Below are 24293 nucleotides of genomic sequence, written 5' to 3'. Positions count from 1 at the left end.
GGTTTTACCTAAGACTCCGTATCAAATATAGATGCTCGCTACTTTACAGTTTCGGCTTGGCCATTCCGTTCGACTATTCGTGTCTGAGTTGCGTTCATAAAAAATGTCAAATTCTGAAAAGTTAAGACCCTGGCGTTTCGAGCCTGACGCTCTATCTGAAGAAGATCCTCAACAGAATCAAACCTCCCAGCAAGTAAGCACCGCCACTAGCCAGCTCTTATGTGCCAAGCTAGCTAGTAGTAATAGTTTTAGCTTGAGAGTGATAGAACGAATATTATTATATATGATTTTAATGATGATAATTATCGCTTCAATATTGCGAAAAAATAATTACAGATTTTTCTCGAATGACAACATTAACAATTTTAATATTTAAATCTAGTGCTGCACTGATATACTGTTGGATAACATCGACCTGATGTATTAGCTATGGTTGCATAGACATATCTGTTCATTTCTTTAGGAGCTAATACCAGCGGCTACAGAGTGGTGTGCCTGCAAGCGTTGTCAAGACATGCCATCTCTTCCTGAATGTTTGTGCTGCCATTATGCTGAGTTTGCGCATTGTCTCCTTGACCGAGGGGAGCATGAATGCCTGTGTATGCATCCTGGTGTAAACGAATTTGTGGCGTCTGCACCCCTTGAGTTGAGGTGGAATAATTACCTGCGATATCATAGTGAGTTGGATATTCATTTAATGCCAACAACACCAAGGCTATGCTAATGTGTCAAGCATTATCTAAAATTCTTGTGTTACACATTTAATGCATCAGTTGAACACACATATTCTGAACTCGTGGAACACAAGGAGAACTGGTATATTTGGCTTGTACACTTACTACAGTAGAGGGTGTATTAGTTTTATGATTTTAATATATAAAGATCGAGATTATTTTGATGATCAGCAATTATTGTTTTTCAATAATTGTTTTGGTAGATAATCTATTCCCATTTGGAGAGCCATCGCCAAATGCTCGGAAAAGGTTGTGTGCATACCGCAATCTTGTGTTTTGGTTTATGCCGCAAATCTTGTTTGCAAGTCTGCAAACTCTTCTTCATCATCCGTTGGTGGGAAAAGAGCCCGAATCTTAGACACCAAGCAGGCAGGTAGAGGCCGTCGCTCACGGCGACAAATTTGCGGCATAAGCCAAAACACAAGCTTGCAGTATGCACACAACCTTTGTAACAACATCCGTTGTAATGGACCTCACTCTCAGGCCGTGGGAAATTAGATCGGACTGGCATCGCTTGAAGCCTTCCAGCTCCATGGTGTTAGAGCTGGTGGTCTCTGTTGACTGCAAAATAAAGAAAGTTACGACCAACAATTATTTGAATAATACGACTTTGAATAATATACGACTTTCACATTATTTGAATGAACTATTTAGCTAGATGAGCAACTTCATGTTTATGTATTGATAACTACTAAAAATTTTGGGTTTTTGTCAGGCTGTGAAGTAAAAACTGTCAAAGTTTTACCTTGACAAGATGGCTGCTGACTATTAAACCGCAGCTCTGATCCATCATAGTGTAGGCTCTGTATAGTGAGCAATGCCCCGGACTATCGCATCTACCGTCACCTGCCAAATCAAGCTCCCAATCGATTGCTGCCATCAATACCTCGTTATGCAGGGTGTACTGCTCAGCAATACACTGTAAAATATTGTAAAACTTCATTATACAAGATTAATTTGTATCATTATCATTAGTCTAAGAATGTAGAATCCTCTTCCCCCTTTTTGTGCTATATTATGATGAAGAATCAGTATTTTGAATTATAATATATTTTGCTTGAAGGATGACATATTTTCATTTCAAGAAAAAAATTGTTTCTAAATGTCATTATTCAATTAGTGTGCCAAGCTTTTACTCACATTTTCCAAGTTTATGAGTAAATATTAACACTCACACCATGTAAGTATTCTTTTTGTTGGTAGAGGCAAACGCTGTGGCTTGGTATTGCGATGTTCAGGAGCGACAGAAAACGGAAGTTCTGCGTAAGGCATCCGCCAGAAAAGAGTGATGCAGCTGCCAGCAGGGGGTTGATGACGTGAGCTCTGTTCACCCTGGCAGTTGTTTCCCAAGTGTACGATCGGTGACAGGAGGCACATGTAACCTTGAACTCTACCCATCCGCCTTCTCGCACCATCGTGAATGAGCAGGGGAGGGCGCAGGTGTGACAGTGAAATAGTCGCTGGAGTGCTGTCACACTTACTATTATTTTCTCCTCTTTGAAGGAGGATTCGGGTCTGAAATCACGACACAATAGTTGACTTGCAATAAGATATGTACAACATCATTTCCTGTTATTATATCATATTTGCTTGATCAGAAAAAGAATAAATATATAGCCATGCAATCATGACACAGATTTTACAAAACCCTATCAGAATCCATGATATTGTAAAAATAAAATGTGAGTAATAACTCTATGGATATTTTTTATATTTTGTCAAGTTTGGTTTAGTTCAGCTCTATCTTACATGTAATTGGAGAGCGTTTGACGCTGGCCAACATAGCGCTCAAACTCTTCCCAGTCTTCAGTGGTTGGCACAAATTCTTCATCTAATACTAATAATAATCAACTAATAATATTAATATGCTATTAACGATGATACCAGAAAATGACAATAACTATTTTATATAACATATCTATAAGTGAGTGGGGTTAAGAAATTTGGCGAAATTAATCGTGAAACAACATTATTTTATCAATTATATATTAATATATTACGTTTTACAGATAGATATGCAGTATGAATTAGTTTTGTTATTATAATAAGGATAATACACGTAATTAAAAAGATGAAATACTAATAATATTACAATTAAATGACATTAATATTGTTATATTAAATATAGATTAATACAGTACTATTAGGAGAATACTAGAAAATAACCCGAGTTACAACTACTAATACAAGTAGTTCATAAAATAAATTACTCACGTGCTTTGGTGACATGTGGAGTATGCAAACAGGTTAGAAAACATGTCGTCTTTGAACTGGCGAAAACAAAGGTAAGAGTAAGCAGGCGAATAAATAAAGTTTGTCACATCCAGCTTCACCCAGTTGTTCCACGCCCGGTGGAGGTCTGGTCTTTTCTCAGCTCTTGGCAAAAAAAAGGTGCTTCTCAGCTTGGCAGCTGCACAAACACTATGTGGCGCGTTAGACATTATGACGAATTGAAATAAACAAGTTTAATATGAGAAAGCGTGTTTGCTATTTGCGATAGATCAAACTTGAACTGAAACTAACATTATCTGGTCATGTGACTTACAATTCCCGCTATATGGCGCGAAAAATTTCTACAGCATTTTTCAACCACCATAGCGGACCAAAAGGCTCATCATTTTTATCAGAGGATGATATGCAATCGTTCAAGTTAAGCTTAAAAAATTAAACATATTTTTATGCTATGTTTTGAGATATCAGTGCTCAAAGTTGCAGCATTACGATGCCGATAAAATAGACGCGTAAGAACAATAGACATGGTTTTTATCGCAAGCGTGAAGTATATTTGTGAAACTAGTTCGACGAATAAGGATGCATGAAAGTGTAAACATAAACTATCTCGCACACATTTTAGCCGTTTTAGCACACATACGTCACATTTTAGCCGTTTTGGAAAACGAATCCAAACTAGGGCGGTCTCGTGTGGCTGCGATTTCCTGTTCGTTTTTTAGCTTTTACGAGCTTTTAATCACATTCCCACATATTTGGCACCTACAACACAATAGAGTAAGACATGGCGAATCTTTTGATACCAAATAACTGTAATGTGAATTTTGTTGCAAGTCAACCTTTAAGGTAGGGCAACACGAGACAAAATTCTCACGAAATCGGCAAAATTTGGACGAAACGATTCGTACGAATTGACATTTGAACGAATTCGTCCATCGTTGGTTGCGCACGATGAACGAAACCTGAATTGGACGAAACGTGAGAAGTTCCTACGAATCGTTGTTTGATTAGTCGGTTGAAAAGGTTAGTTGAATGTTGAAGGTCGTTTTTTTTGCACATGTTTGTACTGAAGCAAATGATTGAAACGGAATCGGCTTCAATTTATCACCGTTTTCTGTTTGGCTAGTTGAAAGTTAGTTTCGTACGAATCCGTGGTGGGGAAACTCCGTGTGGCAGGTCAGAAATTTCGTACGAATGGAATTTCCCAGATTAGTTGAAATTACACGATACGTGTGGCCTTACCTTTAGAGTTATAATTGACACTATTTACCTAAGATTTTGAAGAAAAATTGGCTCACTTAAGATAATTGATGTTGCTAGCTGCTTAAGTAATCATTTTCATATGCAAGCAAACTCATCAGTTTGAGATTCGCCCTGGTGGTTTACCATTTTGATTGATCTTTTCAAATTATTTCATTTATTTTTAATGTACATTCTAAAAACTAATTTTTGGCTTAATTAATTATGCCAGAACCTGTATCACTAGTTAGGCTAATATTTTACGCGCGAGTTTTACTTATGGTTTTACGCAAAGATTTACACAAACTTTTTCTTTCTTAACCTGGAAAGTATGAAACAAATGGCTACTCCTAACAAATTTTTCTAGGTAAAAAAATGTTCGGATGCTAATATTTCTAATTTCAGTGGAGTAAATTAAGACTTCAGATCAGAAAACACTTAAAAATGTTGATCAGTCAAAAGACGCTAAAATGAGTCAAAACAAAAGCAACTATTATATAATAGAAAAGCAAATAGACCAGCTGATGATCCTAAATTTTTAGTTCAAAAGTGATTACTTCGGCTTACGCAATTTTATAAATATTGTTTGTTCATCTCCCATGTTTGTGAATATATTTTTACTGTGTTTATTAAAATATTTTCATATGATTTATAAGTTTGCAGATTTGAAGCCATTTGATAACATCATTCCCATTATCTAAACTCAACTTTGGGTGAATCGAGGCCCAGTACTTATCTTATAATTGCGCATAAAAGGCCAGTTTTTCTGCAAACTGTAGCAAAGATATTAGTGACTAAGATGAAACATTATACAACATTAATAATATAATTATTCCAAATATCTTTGCAAATTTACAAAAATAAAACAATTATTCGTTTGCTCTAACAATTGCAGCTTAAGTTACATGTATATGATCTTTGTAGGAAAATTACAAGCAATATATAAGCTTGTAGACAAATTTCTTAGATTCTAAATGCACACTTGCTTATGGAGCTACAGTAAGTTAAAAATAAATTGTATCAGCTTCTCTGATGTTGTGTCTAAGGTTCACATTGCATTACTAGTTACTAGTTACTGCTGCATTCATTAGGCTAACATTTTTTCGTGACTGAACTGTTGATAGGAAAATATCAAGTGTAAATATAAATAGATACAAGGTTCATTTACGCTTTTGAATAGATTTTAAACAGCTGTTGCAAAAATATTTTTATTCACCCAGATGTTTCTGTAAATCAAATTCCTAATTAGACGGATAAGTTTGACATTAATGATTACAAAAGATCATGCTATGCACAACTATGAAAACGGCTTTGAAAAATATTCATACCTTTCACTTCCAGAGATTTCACAGAGTTCAGACTTAACATCGGAAGTCGACCTCCAGCCACAGCATTCATTTCTGCCTGCACATTATTATATGCTCTTACTATATCAACCTAAAATCATGAATGCATGCATGCCATGTTTAAATTTAAAATACATACATGTGTGTTACTGGCACTGGAGAGGTCGGACAATTTCCATAAAAAGGTGGGTGAAGCCAAAAATTAAAAATAAATTTTAAAATTCTAGATAGCACATTTAAGGAAGAGCAGGGCACTACAAAGCTTTAAAGCAGAAAGTTGTGCTCTCATTGCAGGCTTTCCGCTGTATCAATAAATTCATTAGAATGTACATGTATTATCTCATTACTCGAAAAAGCAGCAGCTGCCAAGTGGAGAAATAAAGGGTCTTTGTAAAATATTTAGAATTGGTTTATACACAAGCACTCAAATGAAATGCTCTCAACATATTTTTTGGAGTAATAGAAAGAATTTTAATAGAATGATACCTTAAAAATTTTAAATATCAAGAAACAGATCATCAGAATAAACATTTTAACGATTGAGGAAAGCTAATTTTTTACCTCAAACATTAGAAGAGATTTAGAGGAAACACCTACAAATATCTTAGGCTTGTGCTTGCCATGCAAAGTCTCCAAAGCACCTTAAGCAATTTAATTTCTTTCCTGCAGTATACTTAAAATATTCCTTGGTCGTAAAAAAAAATTATATAAATTGCTATTACACCATTAAACGCAATTCCACCAAAGATTAACCATTTTTGCTAGTTTTCTCGTTAAAAAAAGTTTTTAGTCAGTAGTTAAAACATTTGAATTATCGTTTGTAATAAATTTGACCCACTCGATTTGAGCTCATTTTTGTAACAACGCATTAATAAACATTTTATGTGCACACAATTGTAATTCTTAGCGCTGCCATGAAAATTCTTAGTTGACGTCTGACAAACATGTGTCAAAAACTTATAGTACAAGTTAAAACTCATGTTATAACATACTATTGAAAGATTATAGTTGCATCCCAGTGGCAGTCAAATTATCTACTAGATGTACCCAATTATCCATTTAGTAAACTCTTACAAGGCCATGAAAGCTCATTAAGTTTACTAGAGGGTTCAAAATGATAAACCTAATTGACCTAAATTGATAATGTGAAAAAGTTGAAAACTTTAAATGCTTTGTAAAAAATTGAAACTTGAGCTGAGTATTTTACAGAGAACGAACTTGTAAGCACTCACCTGATGGTTGTTTTTAACTTTGTTCTCTATATCAGCTCTCCGCCTACTAAGGTTAGCCAGTGCCTCCCCAACTTCTTTCTCTGCAAAAGCTGTCATCTGGTTTTGAGTTGTTTTTCGTGCCTCAACTAGTTCTTGTTCCAGCTGTTTGTATTTAGCTCGAATAGCATTGATCTATGGGTAATATGACTCTTCTCAGGTTATTTGTTATTATAGTTTAAGTATTTTCTAGTAAATACCAATAAAAGCATAAAACACTTAATTATTTGAAAAACCTTCACTAATACCAATATCATAAAAATGTTATTCCACCTGAATATTAGCTTTCATAAGTTATCTTGCTTTACAGTCTGTGTAAAAAGCAAAATAATATTGTTATCCGTCAGACTTATTTTGTTTCAACAATAAGATTTTTCCTTTATCATAATTGCTTTTTTAACTTAGCCTAAACAATTGATTACCAAATCATCAACTAACTTACTAAAATTACTCTGCATTTCAGAACCGTTTTAACATGCCAAGGTGTTAAATACCTAATTACCAAAGACTGCGGCTTTGAAAAAGATGGGAGTGATCTTTCAGTTTTTTGCTAGAGTTCTGGGGTCATGATGAACAGGGATCAATTCTGAAGCTTTAAAGAGTTTTAGTAATATGTAAATATTAATAAACTACAGGAATCATGGTTTTAACATATTCCTTTAGCACTGACCAAACAATTTTAGCATGAAAATATCAAGTTTATTTGATATCCAGACTCAATCTTACTCATAATTAGTCTTTCATCATGTTTATTCAACAGTTTAGCCAGTTGTAATTAGTAACCCGATTTACTGAGAAGTAAATTTTTAACTGAGTGAAAATGAAGTTCAAAATGTCAAAGACCAAAATCTGTTGTCATTTTTTTCTGAAAAAGTTTGCTTGTTTTAAACAAAATACATGTAATAAACTCTCTGATTTCAAAAGACTAATATTTAATTACCCTGGACACATCCAATTTGCATTTTTGCTTTGAATAAATTTAAAATAACAACTTATTGTAACTTTTAATACAATACAACAATTTGCAAACCTGGTCATCACGAGTCTGGTAAAGCTTTTTTAGCAGTTCCTGTGTATTCTTTTCAAATTCAGATATCGTTTTGTTTGCTTTCATAAGCAGTGCAGAAAGCTTCTGTTCTTTATCAATCACTGTTACACTAAGCCTTTGTATGTCGGAAGATAGATTAGACACCAGTTCGTTTAAGTTGAGCAACTCATGAGGTCTTCCTGTAATCATAAATTTTGATTTAATCATAATTTAATCTGATGGAGATTGTTTTTTGGGATGAGAGTTTAAACTTTTTGGCGCTATGCGTTCTGAAATTTGTAAGAAACATTCAGAGTGCTAATGGTCGCTGTAAACACATCTGCATAGAAAAATCTAAACCACACATGTTACACTGTTTAATAGCTTGCAGGAATATTCATCTTTAAAAAATAATACTACTATTATTGTAACGAGTCTTAAATGAACAATTTTTTATTTTATTAGAACAGAAAAATTATAGAAAATTTCATTTTCAATCTCATTGAGAAAGTCATTACCAAACTGTAACTAAAAACATGTCGAGTTGAAGTGAAATGTAACATAAGTTTTTCTACTCATACATAAAGCCCATATTGGCAGTTACATGTAGTAATTACAGCATTGTGCATGTGCCTCAGCTCACCTTCATTACAAGTGTTTCCTGGAGTAATACAGCTGAGACAAAACACTTGCAGACACACAGAGCAGCCTAAACTGTATGCATGACTGGGGTGTTGTGCACAATTTCTTATTTCCAATTGGGCATGTTCTTTAAAATTCTTGGTGATAGCCAATGCTACATGGTCTTCATGTAGATCATTGTGAGACTGAAAAATAGATATTCAGTGAGTAATTTAATTTTAGAGCATTTATTGGATGACTACAGGATATATATAGTGCAGTAACTGATAGTTATAGTGTCATCATTAAATTAAAGATTAAGGAACTATTTATGATATAATTAGTTTCACAGATCAACAGTTTCAAAAGTATCATAAGAGCCAAGTGGTCAGGCGAAAGCTTTTTATAGTGCTAACTAAGCAGACTAACTCTGCTGGAAGAAATAATTTATAAAGATGTAGACTAGTAAACTCAATTTAAATTATGTTTGTGTCTAGATTTGAAGCTGCAATAAACTGTTGGAGAATAAAACCTTTAGTAACATTTATTTTTACTGAGTTTTTTTAATCTAACAACATAGCTTTACTTGACAAACTGTGCTCTAATAGTTGAAAAAATCTTTAATCGAAAAACGGAATTGAAGTTCCAAAAATGTGAAGTTGAGCTTTCAATAATAGTTTATTGAGCTTTATGCGTCAGGTTTATGCTATATTACAGGACCAATCTGAAAGTCTGAATGATGAATACACTTTGACCTTGTTTAAATACATAATAGTTTTTTTGGTTTAGCATTGAAAGAGTTCAGAGTCAATAAACTGTTGGTTCTCAGCCTGTAAAACAATGTGAGCCTGTTAAAGCTATTTGGTAAACAATTTTACACTTGTATTTTAATATGACCTTTTGCTAATGCTGTTTTATTGATGCCTGCTCTAATTAGTTATAGATGTAAAATTTGAAATGACTATCTTTAGGATTTTTTAAAGGAGTTATTGTCATAACTCTTGAAGCCAAAATTTGAATATCAAGATTTACTGCTAAGGAGTACGCTTCGATACTACAACCATTGCAACAATCCTATTCTGCTGTTTTGATTATTAGACATAGCAACAAAGTGAACTAAATATAAAAACATTCCCTACTTAACAGCCGTTAGATATTGCCACAAAGATTGATGTTTCAAAGTACCTCTTCATGAGCCTTACAGTACTTCTTTGAGCAGTCTGTGCAGTAGACAACTGCATGTTGTACCGCCTTCCCTTTTTTAACACACACATCACAGTTATTCTTAGATCTGCTAAATGTATAGGATTGTCGGCGCTCTGTCATGTTTAACTCTTCACTACAAACAGAAAAACAGGATTCAATATTGCACAATTTTATCTGGCATTGCAATTTCAATCACTTTTTTATATGTGTGAAGTATTTTCAGGAAAAGCTAATTGTAGGTAATAAAATTTTTTTCTCCAAAAACAAACTAAGCGCGCTAAACATTCTAATGACCTACATTTTGTTTGACAGTGCGCTGTGTTGTTCTTTCAGTAATTAAATAGTTTTCTTAAAAACTGTTTTGATTAAAAAATTATCTGCAATTAACTTGCATTCAAAAATATCTACTGAACTTTAACTTTCAACATTTTTGCTCAGTAATAAAGTTTATTTGCTAAGCAGCATGGGTTATTTTTGTAGAAACCTAGCTTATAAATATACTTTATTGCTAATGGCAGTGACTCACTTCTGCTCGTTGTAGCAGATCTTCGTATGAATGTCCAGCTTACCAAGCAAGAAGCCTTTGCGGACAAAATAAAAACATAAAAATACTGAAGAGTCAAAAAGATTTTTGTCCTGAGACCAGCGAAACATACATTCTTTGTTATTTAGGTTTTTTTTATTTTTGCCATTTTTCTATAACAAGAATCAAATGTAATTATTTACTTCGCCAAGCCTCTCTCCATCAGTTTGTAAGTTTGAGTTTTGATAAAGTAAGATTATGGAAATGTCTAGATGCAAATCAAAAAAAGAGTTTTATCGTTGCTAATAATTGCACTCTAATCAAAGTCTTCTGCCAATCAATCGATACACTTTGTTTTTTTATCAAAATTATCAAGCTCAAAGGCATTAACACATTAAAACTGTTTGAAGCAAACTTTATAAAAAGCCCCAAAAACAAACTTCATCTCTCATGCAATAGTGCAGTATTGTAGAAAATGAAGCTTGTTCAGAACTAAAAAATCCCTATCCATGCTTTGTTTTCATAGAACCACATGTTTAATTTCACTGATCAGACATATCTTCAACGTATATCAAACTAAACGTAAAATTCGAAAACATTGTAAGCATTTTATTATTTCCATAGGTTGTCACGAGTTGAGAAAGGCTGTTTTACATTATCACACAGAAATTGAAAGCCTATTTTTATTTAGTTTGGGTAACAAAAGACGATGGCACCATATATATTTTGAAACCAAATGGCTATGCCAAAAACATCTTACAAAAAACGTTGGCTATATATCATTACTTGGGTGGTACCAGATAATTAAATCAAAATTATGGAGAATTAAATTTTAGGGATATATAGCATTAAACCAACTCATTCCTCCTGTCTAAATTGAACACAACATATTAGACTTAACCAAAATTAATTCTCAGATCTACTGCATGTCTACAGATTTTAGAACTAATGCATTATCAAGTTTTTCAAAGGAATAACTCAACAGCAAGTCTGCTTTTAATTTATATAATTAAATTCATCTGCAAAAGAAACCAGCAGCTAGAGTCGCATTGCATGTTTTACTAAAAATACATTTTCACCTAAAAACATTATACTCTGAAGCGGCTCCAATAAGTCCCAATATCACTTACTAGAGAGCGTAGGGGCCTGTTGTAATTTTTGTAACTGGTAATTCCAACATTTGTGACCTCTCATGTGAAAATCAACCAAAATGAGGGATTTTCAGATTTTGAGTTAGTAACACAGCCAGATGCAGAATTTCGTGGAGAACTTGAAGCATTTCGAATTTTTGAGTTAGCTTAGGTAGTTCATGAGATATTGCGAATTTTCGGAAGGCACGTCAGCAAAAACTGTCAAAATCTGAAACGGAGAAAATCGCAAATAAAGACGCGACACACAGAAATAGGTTGTTTACGTTAGGTTATCCTTGGATACGGCCATTTTTATTTCACTGACTGAGGTGAAACTTGGTCTCTAGGGTAAATAAGCATGCTGAAACAGTTGGTGTACACCATTTCAAGGTCAGGACAACAGAAGATTGGTAAACCCTGCTCTAAAATTGAAAAAAATTGGACATTTTTACGCATCCGTACTTTGCACTAACCGCACATTAGGAATAAAATGAGAAGCTCCTAGGTATATCACCACTAACTGAGAGGCTTCAAGATTTAACATCACACCTGAAATCCATACTGAGGTTTATTTTGCCAAAATGTGAGTAAAAAAAAACAAGGGGTATCAGACCCAAAACCACGATTACATTCCTACTCACATCTGACTCAGAAAAAGGCTAAAATTCATATTATGGTCACGTTTTTCGTCTTTTACCATGAGGCTTCGGGCAAACTAAATCCTCAGTGCCAAGACGGCAAAATTATCAAATGTTAGTATGCAAGTATTCTTGGCGGTCATAGTCTAAACCTTCAGGTTTTATCACATTCGGCAGTCCATTGATACCTTCGAGTCTTACATCATACATCATGGCAGGGGAGTCTAGATACATCTGAACTTTTCCTTTTCCTAAACCAAACAAAAACATGGCTATGCATCAAAGTGACTCTGGTAGCATGGTTAGCAAACAGTACACACAACAATCTATGAAAATAACCTGTCATTGTACCGGGGTAAGCTTGGCTGAATGAAAACTTGTGAAAGCTCTTAATTCCTTTGATTTAGAATTATATCCTTAAATTCCTTTAAATTAAATTCCTTTTTTTAGAATTTTCTTAATTCCTAATTAATTTAGAAAAAATCTAAAAAATGAGCTAATGAGATGATTGGCAACGGATTCTGACTCTGAGACACTTTTACAAGTAATAGACTTGGTGGCTTAGTGATCGTGTGACCAAGGGATTGATTGCTCATGCCATAGGGTTAATGTCAGCAGGCAAAAAAATAAACACACAAGCATTGACACATTGAATAAGTCATGTGGCAACTGGCAATCAATTATGAGTGAAAACACACATAACTCAAGCCTGTGAGTACGACTGATCACTGAGTGAAGTATTGTAGGATGTAATTTTATGTGACTCGGGGAGGCATACACTGAAACAGCAACTAGTAAGCTACTACACCCATACTATTACTACCAAAAACAAACAGGATAGATCAGAAAAAAAATTCAATAAGACTCACCATTATATTTAAAGTTGTATACTGACCTTTTTCTGATCTTCGCCTTATGCTCGAAAGGTTTTGTGGTGTTCCCATCATCCACTCGGGTAGAAATTCGGCCCATGATAATCAAATTTTACTCTGTCTTTGAAATTCCTTTAATGTAAGTCAGCTGACTGAAAATCTGTCAAATTTTCTGTCAGTTCTGTCGAGTTCTGTCAAATTTTTTGATGCAGTCACACTTGCAACTGAAGCTAATAGGTTCATCAGACACCATAGGATGAGCTGGTAAGCTGGCAGCAGGTGATTCGGAGTCATTAACCGGAGTACTATACGATTGAATAACAGTTAATCCTTCGGTAAGTTCAACATCGTCTTCTTGTCATCAAAAATTTGGGCATCCGAGCTTGCAGGTCATCAGTAACATAAAAATCTAGATCTCTAGACATTGTTTCTCCATATTCAGCATCAATTTCATCGAGCAATGTGCCAAGTTCCTCAGAAAAAAAGTTTTCGAAGGTTTAATATCTTCACGAGTCGCCATTTTGATGACGTCACGATCGCATAGCAACGACTACGATCGCAAATTTTCGGTATAATGAGCCAATGAAATCTCTTTTTGACTTCAGAAATAAATTCCTCACACTCTGATTGGTCTAGGTTGAAATAATAAACAAAATAGCCATGTGCTCCCCAATAAACCTAATGCAAACTTCGAAGCTTCATTACTAACGATAGTGAATGCCGACTTTTGGTCGATTTTCACGCGAGAGCTCACATTTAATAAGTACAATGTCATGTTTTGAAAAACAAAAAGTGTGTACACAGGTAAATATGTACGAACATACTTACACCCATGAAAATGTATGTACATACATATGAACACACACATAAATAAGCGCAGATGCATGTACACATGTATACATGCACACAATACCCATGTACATACATACACATGTACATACATATGCACATACATACATACCCATACTTACATACATACACACTAACATACATGTAGATATACATACATACATACATTCATAAATACATATATAAATACATACATACACACATACATACATATATACATACACACACATACACACATACAGACAAAAATGTGTACATACATACATACAAACATATGTTCATAAATACATACATACAAACATACTTACATACATATGCATGTATGTTCATACGTACATATGCAAGTACATATGTACGTACATACATACATATGTACATGCATATGTACATATATATGTACATACGTACATACATACATATGCACATACATATGTACATACATACGTAAACACATATATACAAACATATATACATACATATGTACAAACATACATACATGAGTACATACGTACATGCATACGTACATAAATACGTACGTACACACATATGTTTTTACGTAAACATACGAACGTACACACATACATACATATGTACGTACATACATACATATGCACATACATACGTACATACGTATGTACATGTGTATGTGCATACATATGTACGTACATATGTACTTACGTACATACATATGTACATACATGTGTTCATATATACATACATACGTACATTTGTACATACATGCATATGTACGTACGTACATACATACTTGTGTTCATGCAAAAGAACATATGTATGTACGTATGTATGTACATATGTACATACATACACACATATATGCCCACATACATATGTACACACACACACCAGTGTACATACATACGCCCTTACATGTGCACATACCCATACAAGTATACATGCAAATATGCATGCATGTAAGTGTATGAATTTACGTACTCGTATGTGTACACATATACAATCAAAATACATATAGGTTACATATACCTCCCCATATGCCTACACTTACAAAAGCATGCATATGTTTATGTATACATTAGTTTATACATATATGCATATATGACTACGTGTATGGCAGCTATGCCTTCATGTATGCATATACATACAAATACCCATACACATATGAATGCACATACACATACAGCTAAAAATGTGCATATACATAACACATGTATATACATACACAAATACATATAGATGCATAATAAACATATACATTCATGTATGCATACACAAATACATACTTACCCTACAGGAAGAAAATATTCGATGGATATAATAATTCACGATTTTACGAACATTCAAGGGAGAATAACTACTGCCTCAAATTAAAAACTAGCTACTAGGCAGAAGTAGTAAACGTAATCGAGTTCCAAAACTTTTTGAAAATCATTGCCAGGGCTTTGAATTAACCCCATTGCCAATGCATCACACTTCTTTACAAACATATTCAAGGTTTTCACAAGTTTTTTGGCATGGCGTGGTCATCGCAAGATCGCTCCAACAGTCTTTTTACATTGAAATCAATTCCATCAACCTCTAATACCGAAGTTGATGACGTTAATGATTCTGATCTAGATATTACGGTATGTATTTGATTTGCAGCGCAGATACGTTTTTACATAATTAACTACGTTAGTTTATTCTCTTGTTTAAAAACTGATTGCTTTCATTCAATACTTAAGGCATTGTTTTCGTACTTTACACTTATTATTATTTTTCTTTTTTGTATTTACTGCAGATTGAGAATAAACCAGAACCTATTCCGGTTACAATAACTAAAAACAAGTAGTAATATATTCACCAAGGTAGGAATATTGGCAGAGAAGAAACCAGTCAACCTAGACCCCTTCATCAACATCACCTCCTTGAAATTGCTGCAGCAAACATTATTACATTATATATATTATATTTTAGGTATAGATATATTGTACTTTATTACAAACTCGAGTGTGCAAACAAAGTATTTCAAATAAAAATAAAATTTTACAAGCAATGATTGGAGTAAATAAAAACAGTTTAGCCCATATGGCCATTGTCTGGCAATAAAATTAAACTGATACTATTGATAAGTAATTACTACTGTGTAATGGTGCTCTCTGACTAGTTATTTTGCTAATAGCAGCTCTATATTGCTGTCACTGTCTTGAGTAGATGTTAAAGGTGATTCTTTCGCTACTACATGGCTGATAAGGGAGTTATCATCAGAACTCTCTTTGTGGCTTACTATTGCAAAATAAAGGCGTTCAGGTTCCTTTATTAAAGCAGATATATTATCCTCATTAGTAGCTGCGGTCACTTCTACCTCATTTTCAAGACTTCCCTGAATGATTGGTGATCTTGTAGAAATGACATCCACTACCCTTGCAGTCATTTTGTCTCTGTATATGATGAAAAAGCTGCTTACTCTACTTATTTCACGGGGTAGATGACCAACCGTTGCACGGTCTTCGTTTTTTAGCTTTAGTGTGAATAGGTTGTGCAGATTTTTGGGCTCTCTCTCACACTAAAAGAATAACAAAGCGGTAAAGATGGAAAAAATAAATATTGCGTTTTACCAAAGAACCAAAGTAAAACTCAATTATTAATTTGGTAAATGGTTTTGAAAAAAACTCATTACTTACCACAAATTGTTGGTTCATCAAAGGCCTCCAATTCGATGAATACTCGTGAAAACCTCTGGACGCAGCAAGAAATTTATAGCTTAGCATAATCGACTTGTAGTTTTTTTCTATATAAAAACCTAAACACGTAGTGTACACATATGCGGCTAGCAATACACATTGCTCTATTACTAGCCGCAATAGAGGTAACCTTTAATAGAAAGTGATTGTGTTCATCCGCGAATAAATTAGTCCGTGAATATGCATGAAAAAGGCAATTTGCGCGAAACTTAACTCCGCGAATATTTATAACCTGTAGCGTATATACACAGACATATACAATCAAATATACGCACACACACTTACACACATACAGATATGTGCATACACACATATATATGTATAATGTATATATATATGTGCGCCCATATGCATACGCAAACACATATACAGGCACATACATATACACATACCCTGTGTGTGTATGTACATGCATATGTATGCACACGCACACACATACGTGTAAGTAAATTTATATATATATATACATGTTTGTATATATATATATATATATATATATATGTGTATATATATGCATATATATAGGTATGTATATTTAAGTGAAGGTATATATATATATAGATATATATATGTATATATACATTCACATACACATATGCATAAACATACACAAACATTTGTACATAAACATGTACATATACGCCTACATATGCATATACATGCACATATATGTACACATGAAGTACACATAAGTTTAAATGAAACCTTCCAAAAAATATGGAAAGGCATATCATTTACACAGACGAACAGGCACGAGCGTACGCATGAATGAACTCACGCATACACAAATAAACGCTTAAATTTATGCTTACACACCCACCACGCCCAACATTTAAATTACCACAGACTAGCTGCAAGCTACATAGACTCGTTTGCACAAGTCACAGGCAAGAAGAAATTAGTCTTTGCCCTAACAATTTTTAGTTATGCAAACGAAAGTAAGATTTGTCAGTGCCTGCATACTTTAAATGTATGTACTTTAAATGATTTAGTCAAAATAGAAAAATATAATGCTATAATAATTAAACAGTTTTACTATATAATAGCTTCCAAAGCTAAAAAAAACTCGCCATAGAAATGCAAGCTGCATTCGTTCCGTAAGCCTTCAGAACGAATATAATACTTTTTAGGTGAGGAGCGTTATATAGGCTGTATAGCCATATATCTGGTGACAGGGATGTGTTTGTCTTGTGTCCTGATGAGTTTTGCCCAGTAGTTATTTAAAGTAGAAAACATAGACTAAAAAGCGTTTTGCTCAGCTAACACTGTTCTTGATAGAGCTAACATTCTAGGCATGTTGTTTGAACTGCTTGTTTACGGTACCTCCAATGGCCTAAGTGTTTCCTAATAGCATTAAAGCTTTAACGTGTAAAATTGTCACTCCTCTCTTGAGAAAAATCAGGTCTGTGACTATTATATAATGAAGCTGCACGCAATACTCAAGTTTAATCAATAAAAAGGATAGTTTGAGAAAATAAAAAAGTAAGCTTCATCTCCCGCTATAGAAATTTTTATGTCAGCCTTGTTTGTGCAAGCCGTTCTTATTTAGCTTTCCTTTTGTAGACAAGTCATGCTTAACTCTATCTTGGGTGTAAAGTGTTCACAGTGCTTACAATTTGCTATACAAATGATATAGATATACCCTTCTATAATTTCCACCTGTGCACATATTTGTTTTCATTAATTGTACACCTGACCAGCCTCAATGCACAAATCTTGTAAGCAACTACTTGAATGCATGACCTAGGTCATGCATTCAAAAATTTGGAATAGTGATGGAAAAATGCAAGAAAGATCTCTAGATCTCACCTGTCCCACAGTTATTGATACCGATTCAATTGGTTATGGAGAATTCACTGTTGAGCCGAACCTGTGTATGGTTGGCAAATTGACCATAGTAGTGGTGATTGACTAGATAGCGATTAGACGATTAGTTGCAAGGATAATGGCTAGATCTTGTGAGATTCATTCTAAAAAATCGCAAACAAACCACATTAGAGATCTTGCAAACCACAAATCGATAAACTATCTATATGGTAATGAATCAGATGGACTTGGACTGAGATTGAACCGATAACCTTGTAGTTGCAAACCCTAAATCTGGCCACTAAAAACTGCTGGTTGGTCACTACTAATATTGCTCAACATTTTCCAACTGAACAACAGGTTTAGTAGCTCAGTGACTAGCAAACATGTCTTTACTCCTTTGATATATGCGTATAGATCTTCATCTTTATGAAATTTTGGAGACAAAAATAATGGCAAAGAAAGAATTCTTCAAATTAAGTTTAGGAAATGGCGTTCAAACTTGTATGAGTTTGTCACATCAGAGTTGTCTTCTCTATTTTATGGCAGTCAAAAACTATTAATGATTCACCATTACTCAGTTTGTCCACAACGCACAGTCTCTCGCAATGAGATTTATTATCAACAATGCCTCTGAAGTAGGTAATGCAATCAAAAGACACATGCTACTGCTCGGTAACATGCTTTACACCTTTTTCCACGCATATATGGCTTCAAAGCCATTTCAATTCTATTAGCAAAAGCTCACTCAACCAGCAAAAGTGTTTTTATCAGTTATTAAGACATTCAATAACATCGCTGCGATACGTGAAAAAATCATATTAAGAGTTGTATTTCTCTTGAAGCACAGAGGTACAGTTAAAGAACGAAAGCAATATGTAACCCTTTTAGTGTCATAGGCCTACTCTTTTTAATGAATTCCTGTTTACAGAAGCGTGACATTTTAAAGACAAATTATATCCATTCTATGACCCGCAAATGCTTTTCAAGCTGTTTTCCAACGTCAAACGCATCCAAGAACGATAATCCACTGCAGTTTACCACCATGGAGTACAATTATTTAGAAACAACGTCTTTAACACTCGGTTTTATTTACAGAGAAAAAGTTGAATTTGTACCAATGCAAAAAACTTTACTCACCTGCAATAATGATCGCAAAAAGTGTCATTATCAATTATTACTATATTGTGAATTTTATTGCAAGTATTGCAGATGAGTTAAGCATCGTTAAATCATTAATTAAACTACAACCACAGGAAAAATAAATCAATATAGCGGATATTTCCTCCTCCCAGTTTTGCCCTGTCCGATATTTTCAGGCATAATACGATGTAAATGCATACCTTCGAAATCTTTCGAAGAAGTACGATGCGGATTTTCAGCTTTCCCACGCATCGAACTTCATAAATCTCGAAAAAATTATCACTGAATTCTATGTATATGCCCACAAACAACCTCGGTTGATATCTTAGTTCATTGTACTGTAATATAAAAGCGTGTTTAATCTCTTTGTAAAGATTTAATAGACGTAAACTGACAAAACGTCGTAAAACCACGGTTATGAAAGACCAAGCGAGTCATACTTAACGTAGCCTGTCTTGACAAGATGTTGTTTTTGCGTAGTTGTCCCCCCGTCGAGCGGCGAGCAACAACAGCTTGTCACAAGACGTACTGCACCTGATGCATCAGCTGCACTTATAGGGAGTTGTTCTCTTCCGTATACGCGGCTTGGCCGCGATGTTATGTTGGTCGCTCCATTGGTAATCATGGAGTATCATGTAATCACGGATTTCACGCAAAAATTAGTGTAGAAACAAAAAGATTGCAACGTATAACTAAAGACCAGTCTCTGTGATAAACTTTAGTAGAACTTAAGAATAAAATAAACTCAAAATGAAATCCATAAGAACAAATAAAACTGACTGATACAAAAATAGAAATAAAACTGACTGAGCGCACAAATAACGACATTTTTAGTCGCTGTTGTTGCCTAAGTTCTCAAATTCTAATAAAGTTTACTGCAGAGAGGGGTCGCCAGTTAAACATTCTTATCTTAATTTTTCTACATAAATTTTTGCGTGAAATCCGTTATGATTACCAATGGAGCGACCGGAATGACATCGCAGTCGAGCCGCGTAGACGGAAGAGAACAACTCCTTATAAGTGCAGTTGATGCATCAGGTGCAGTACGTCTTGTGACAAGCTGTTGTTGCTCGCCGCTCGACGGGGGACAACTACGCAAAAACAATAGCTTGTCAAGACAGGCTATACTTTACGCCGAATACCAGTTGGAGATTCCGAGAAGATATCATATCTCACATATTTTATTCTATGTTCAGTTTCGTGTTGCTCTACTAGTTTCAGTGCCTCAGGCACGGAGTTCAAATAAAACACAGGCATTTCAACAACCACTAAAATTTGGTAAGCTCGCCAACATTATGTAGAATGGTTTTAGCTGAACTCACCAAAACACGGAAGCCCAATCAAATCGTTGCGAGAAATAAACCAATAAAGAGCTCAGCGAACTAGCCTTTCGATAGAAAAAACGTTCCGAGAAATTGGTGATTTTTTCTGAAACTACCGATGTGATTACCGTTGCCTATACTCATGATGTTCTGTTAAAACTGCTAAAAGAGTTCTGAATGGATATCGCCGAGTGATTTATTCACTACTAATGGACGTGATTTGACCTATTTGATGAGAAACCTCAAATTGTTGATCAGTTACAAAACTGCCTTACACAAAGCCACTGCCCACTCGCAGACCTGCGAAAATGGTGCCCGAAGGGTTGAAATCAACTTGATATCGAATAATGAATACCATATTTGCCTTGTAGTGACCGATTTAACTCATGCACTACTATAAGCCCCTCTGTGGGGCTTACAGACAATTTAAATCAGACGGAGAGCCCCTCACTGGGGCTTTTTTTATATTATGTGGTTTGGTTCTCTTTTGTTGCTACAAGTGAATGGATTCAGATTTTCTTGATTCAAATGTTTAGTATGGAGACTATTGTAGTGTGTGTTCATGTGAAACTGACAGCAAATGATTCTTATAAGTATTATATATATATAGCATTTGTATTCATTTCATGTGAAACGTTAACTGCGGATGATTCCCAACATCTATAAGCACAAAAGCTCTGAAACGCGCTCGTAGAGAGCATACGAATTTCATCGCATCTGACGAAGACTTGCTTTGTTTGGCCTGGCCCATTTTGTGAGTGGCTGTTTGAATGGCTTTTGTTGATACAAATTAATTATGTTCAACCTAAAATGAATTATGTAGCGAATAAGTTGAAGACATTTTATGAGAAAGAGATTTTGAGGTGAATTTTTTGTGAGCAGTACATCATGTTTATGTTACACAACTATTTATTGTACTGACTGAAAAGAAAAACGAAGTTGCAAGTTGTCAGTCAAGACTCAATAATCATTTTTTATTTACAGCATGAAACTTTGTGGAGTCCAAAAATAATCCATCAGACAACAAGCAAAGCAACCTTTTCACTTCTAACATTCCTTGCAAAAAACATAATTTTCAGTGATTTGTCTGCTAACATGTTACACAATTCTAAGAAAATTTATCTTTGCCAAAATTATTTAAGCATCGCCAAGTGGAAGTAACTTTATGCGGATCCATGGTCTATTCTAGCAAATACATGTAGACTAATTATTATAACATAACCATGTAGTAACTGTAATTTTTAATTTCCGTAATTTATCTAATTGTAATTTTTTACAATTTGATATAAATGAAATAATCTCTCTTCGAGTTAAATTCAACAACAAGATTGCATAAAGGTTTGGATATTTTTTTGAAGGTTCATCCCCCTTTTTCTTATTTTGTAAAGAGCAAATCTTACAATACAACAATCATTTCAACGGGTATGTGAACTGACTGTTTGATATAGCCGCGTAATTGACTTTAAGCTGTATAAATCATCTATGTGGGAATTTTCTGCAAGTTGACAGGCTCGGTTACTAAGGGTTTTTCTTGTGTCATTACTGACCAATGCCCCAGATGGTCGCAAACTATTTTGTAATTGCAAAAGGAAGATTTGTTTAGTAAATTGAATATGTCATATAAGCAAGCTAATAACAATAACTGAACACTTAAAAGTTTGTTTTGTTTTGTTAATTATTTGTCATATCTACTGTGACAAGCAACAACAAAAACTGAGCCAAAGGTTTCAAAAGAAATGTGAATATCACACTGTATTATTTAACACTGTTTACGAAAACCTACAATATGTGTTCTCGTCATTTCATGAACAAAAAATAAGATTGTTATATATGACTTATTGTTAAAGGTTGACTTGCAACAAAATTCACATTACAGTTATTTGATATCAAAAGATTCACCATGTCTTATTCTGTTGTGTTGTAGGTGCAAATTATATGGGAATGTGATTAAAAGCTCTTAAAAGCTTTAAAAAAAAACGAACAGTTAATCGCAGCCATATGAGACCGCCGTAGTTTGGATTCTCTTTCCAAAGCGGCTCAAATGGGACGTAGTTGTAACAGGATGGTTTCTGTTTACACTTTCATGCAACTTCAGTCGTCGAAATATTTTCACAAATATATTTCACACATTCAATAAAACCAGGTCTATTGTTCTTACGCGTCTATTTTATCGTCATTGTAATGCTGTCACTTTTAGCACTGATATATTATAACCTACCGTAAAAAGTCGCTAAACTTTCTAACCTTAGCTCGAAGGCGTACATATCATTGTCTAATAATCATGACGAGCCTGTTGGTCACATGTGATAATCGAAAATTGCTGCAAAAATTATTTGCGAAGTATTGGGTCACATGATCAGATTACGACTTGACGATTAGATCAAGCCGAAACAAAATTGAAAGTAGCGAGCATCTATATTTGATACGGGGTCTTCGGTAAAACCCGAAGTGTTTGTCATAAACTAGTGCTAGGATAAGCTTTATATGGAGCTTTTTATTGGCCTTTCAATTCGTGTGAGAACATCACGTGACAAGACAATAACCAAACTGTCAGAACTACGTCAGAGAAATAAACAGATTCCAATTTAAGGCGGCTTTTCGTTTTTGAGCTTTCAAGAGCTTGTAATCACATTTCCACATATTTGGCACCTACAACACAACAGTGTAAGACATGGTGAATCTTTTGATACCAAATAACTGTAATATGAGTTTTGTCACAAGTCTACCTTTAAGACTAAAACTAAAGCTTTGGAGGCTAAGCTGCCTTCCATCAACAACAAAAACTTCAGCTTTTTAAAATTCACTCTCAGAGCTGTAGAGCTCACATGTGCGCTATACGGCTCTGTTCACGTCTACACATACTGTTGCAATGATAAAGCTATCTCTCCTTGGAGCAGACAATTCCACTTCTCCGGTAACTTTTAACTACTAAATAGCTATGGCATTCGTTAAAAAGTATTAGTCAGCCCAGCTTATAGCTCTATGGTGACAATTTTGTCTTATTAATAGAAACGCACATGCAATAGATTGAAGGGGAGTCTATGGGCGATCGATCCGCATGATGCCACACTATCACAGTATTATCCAAGAATTGTATTTCAATGGGATTATCACACAACTGAGCAGTTACCGGTGTATCTTAGACTCGCAGCTTACAAATTTCTTACTCATCAATACTCTTTAAGGGTGGTCAGTGGTCACGTGAGAGCCGAAATGAACTAAACGACACAAAACAACGTCGCTGTCAGTTGTAAACTGTTCAGCTGAAGACATTTCTGGCTGAAACGAACCATTTCGATCCTGCTCGAAATTTTGTGGTCGAACCCTTGCGTTTATTGGCTGGTTAAAATTCTAGCGAGCACTCGTCACATTTCTCTTTACATGTGTGTGAGCAAAGGTAAATAGAAATGGGACAATATTTTTATTTTATTAAATAAACAATATGAAACAATTTACGACAAGGCTCACCCGGACTTGTGATTGTGTTGCATAAATGTAAGATGTTGCGCTTAAGTTTTGCATAAATCTTAAAGAATGGTTTTATTCTTAAAGAAAGTGGTTTTATTTCCTGTAGAATAGAAGTAATGTGTCATACTCATCCTGATGAAGAAACGTTGCCTGTTTTATTTATGTAAAACCAC

General features: G+C 34.5%; 1 protein-coding gene across 2 annotated transcripts in view; it reads right to left on the bottom strand.

Annotated features, from left to right (window-relative positions):
• Positions 1-19489, bottom strand: part of LOC137387416 (E3 ubiquitin-protein ligase TRIM56-like) — a 36566-nt gene extending 17077 nt beyond the window's left edge. For both annotated transcript variants that reach the window (XM_068073834.1, XM_068073835.1), the window contains exons 1-7: positions 19328-19489; positions 18191-18351; positions 9650-9803; positions 8487-8670; positions 7847-8043; positions 6781-6951; positions 5531-5639 (exon numbers count right to left, since the gene is read on the bottom strand). In XM_068073834.1, the coding sequence (XP_067929935.1) occupies positions 5531-5639; positions 6781-6951; positions 7847-8043; positions 8487-8670; positions 9650-9790 (802 nt within the window). In that variant the 5' untranslated portion in view covers positions 9791-9803; positions 18191-18351; positions 19328-19489. The remainder of the gene's footprint in view (positions 1-5530; positions 5640-6780; positions 6952-7846; positions 8044-8486; positions 8671-9649; positions 9804-18190; positions 18352-19327) is intronic.
• Between the last annotated feature and the right edge of the window lie 4804 nt (positions 19490-24293).

This window comes from Watersipora subatra, chromosome 2 (assembly GCF_963576615.1).
Source record: "Watersipora subatra chromosome 2, tzWatSuba1.1, whole genome shotgun sequence".
Taxonomy (NCBI): Eukaryota; Metazoa; Bryozoa; class Gymnolaemata; order Cheilostomatida; family Watersiporidae; genus Watersipora; species Watersipora subatra.
This window is presented reverse-complemented; position numbering and strand designations above follow the sequence as displayed.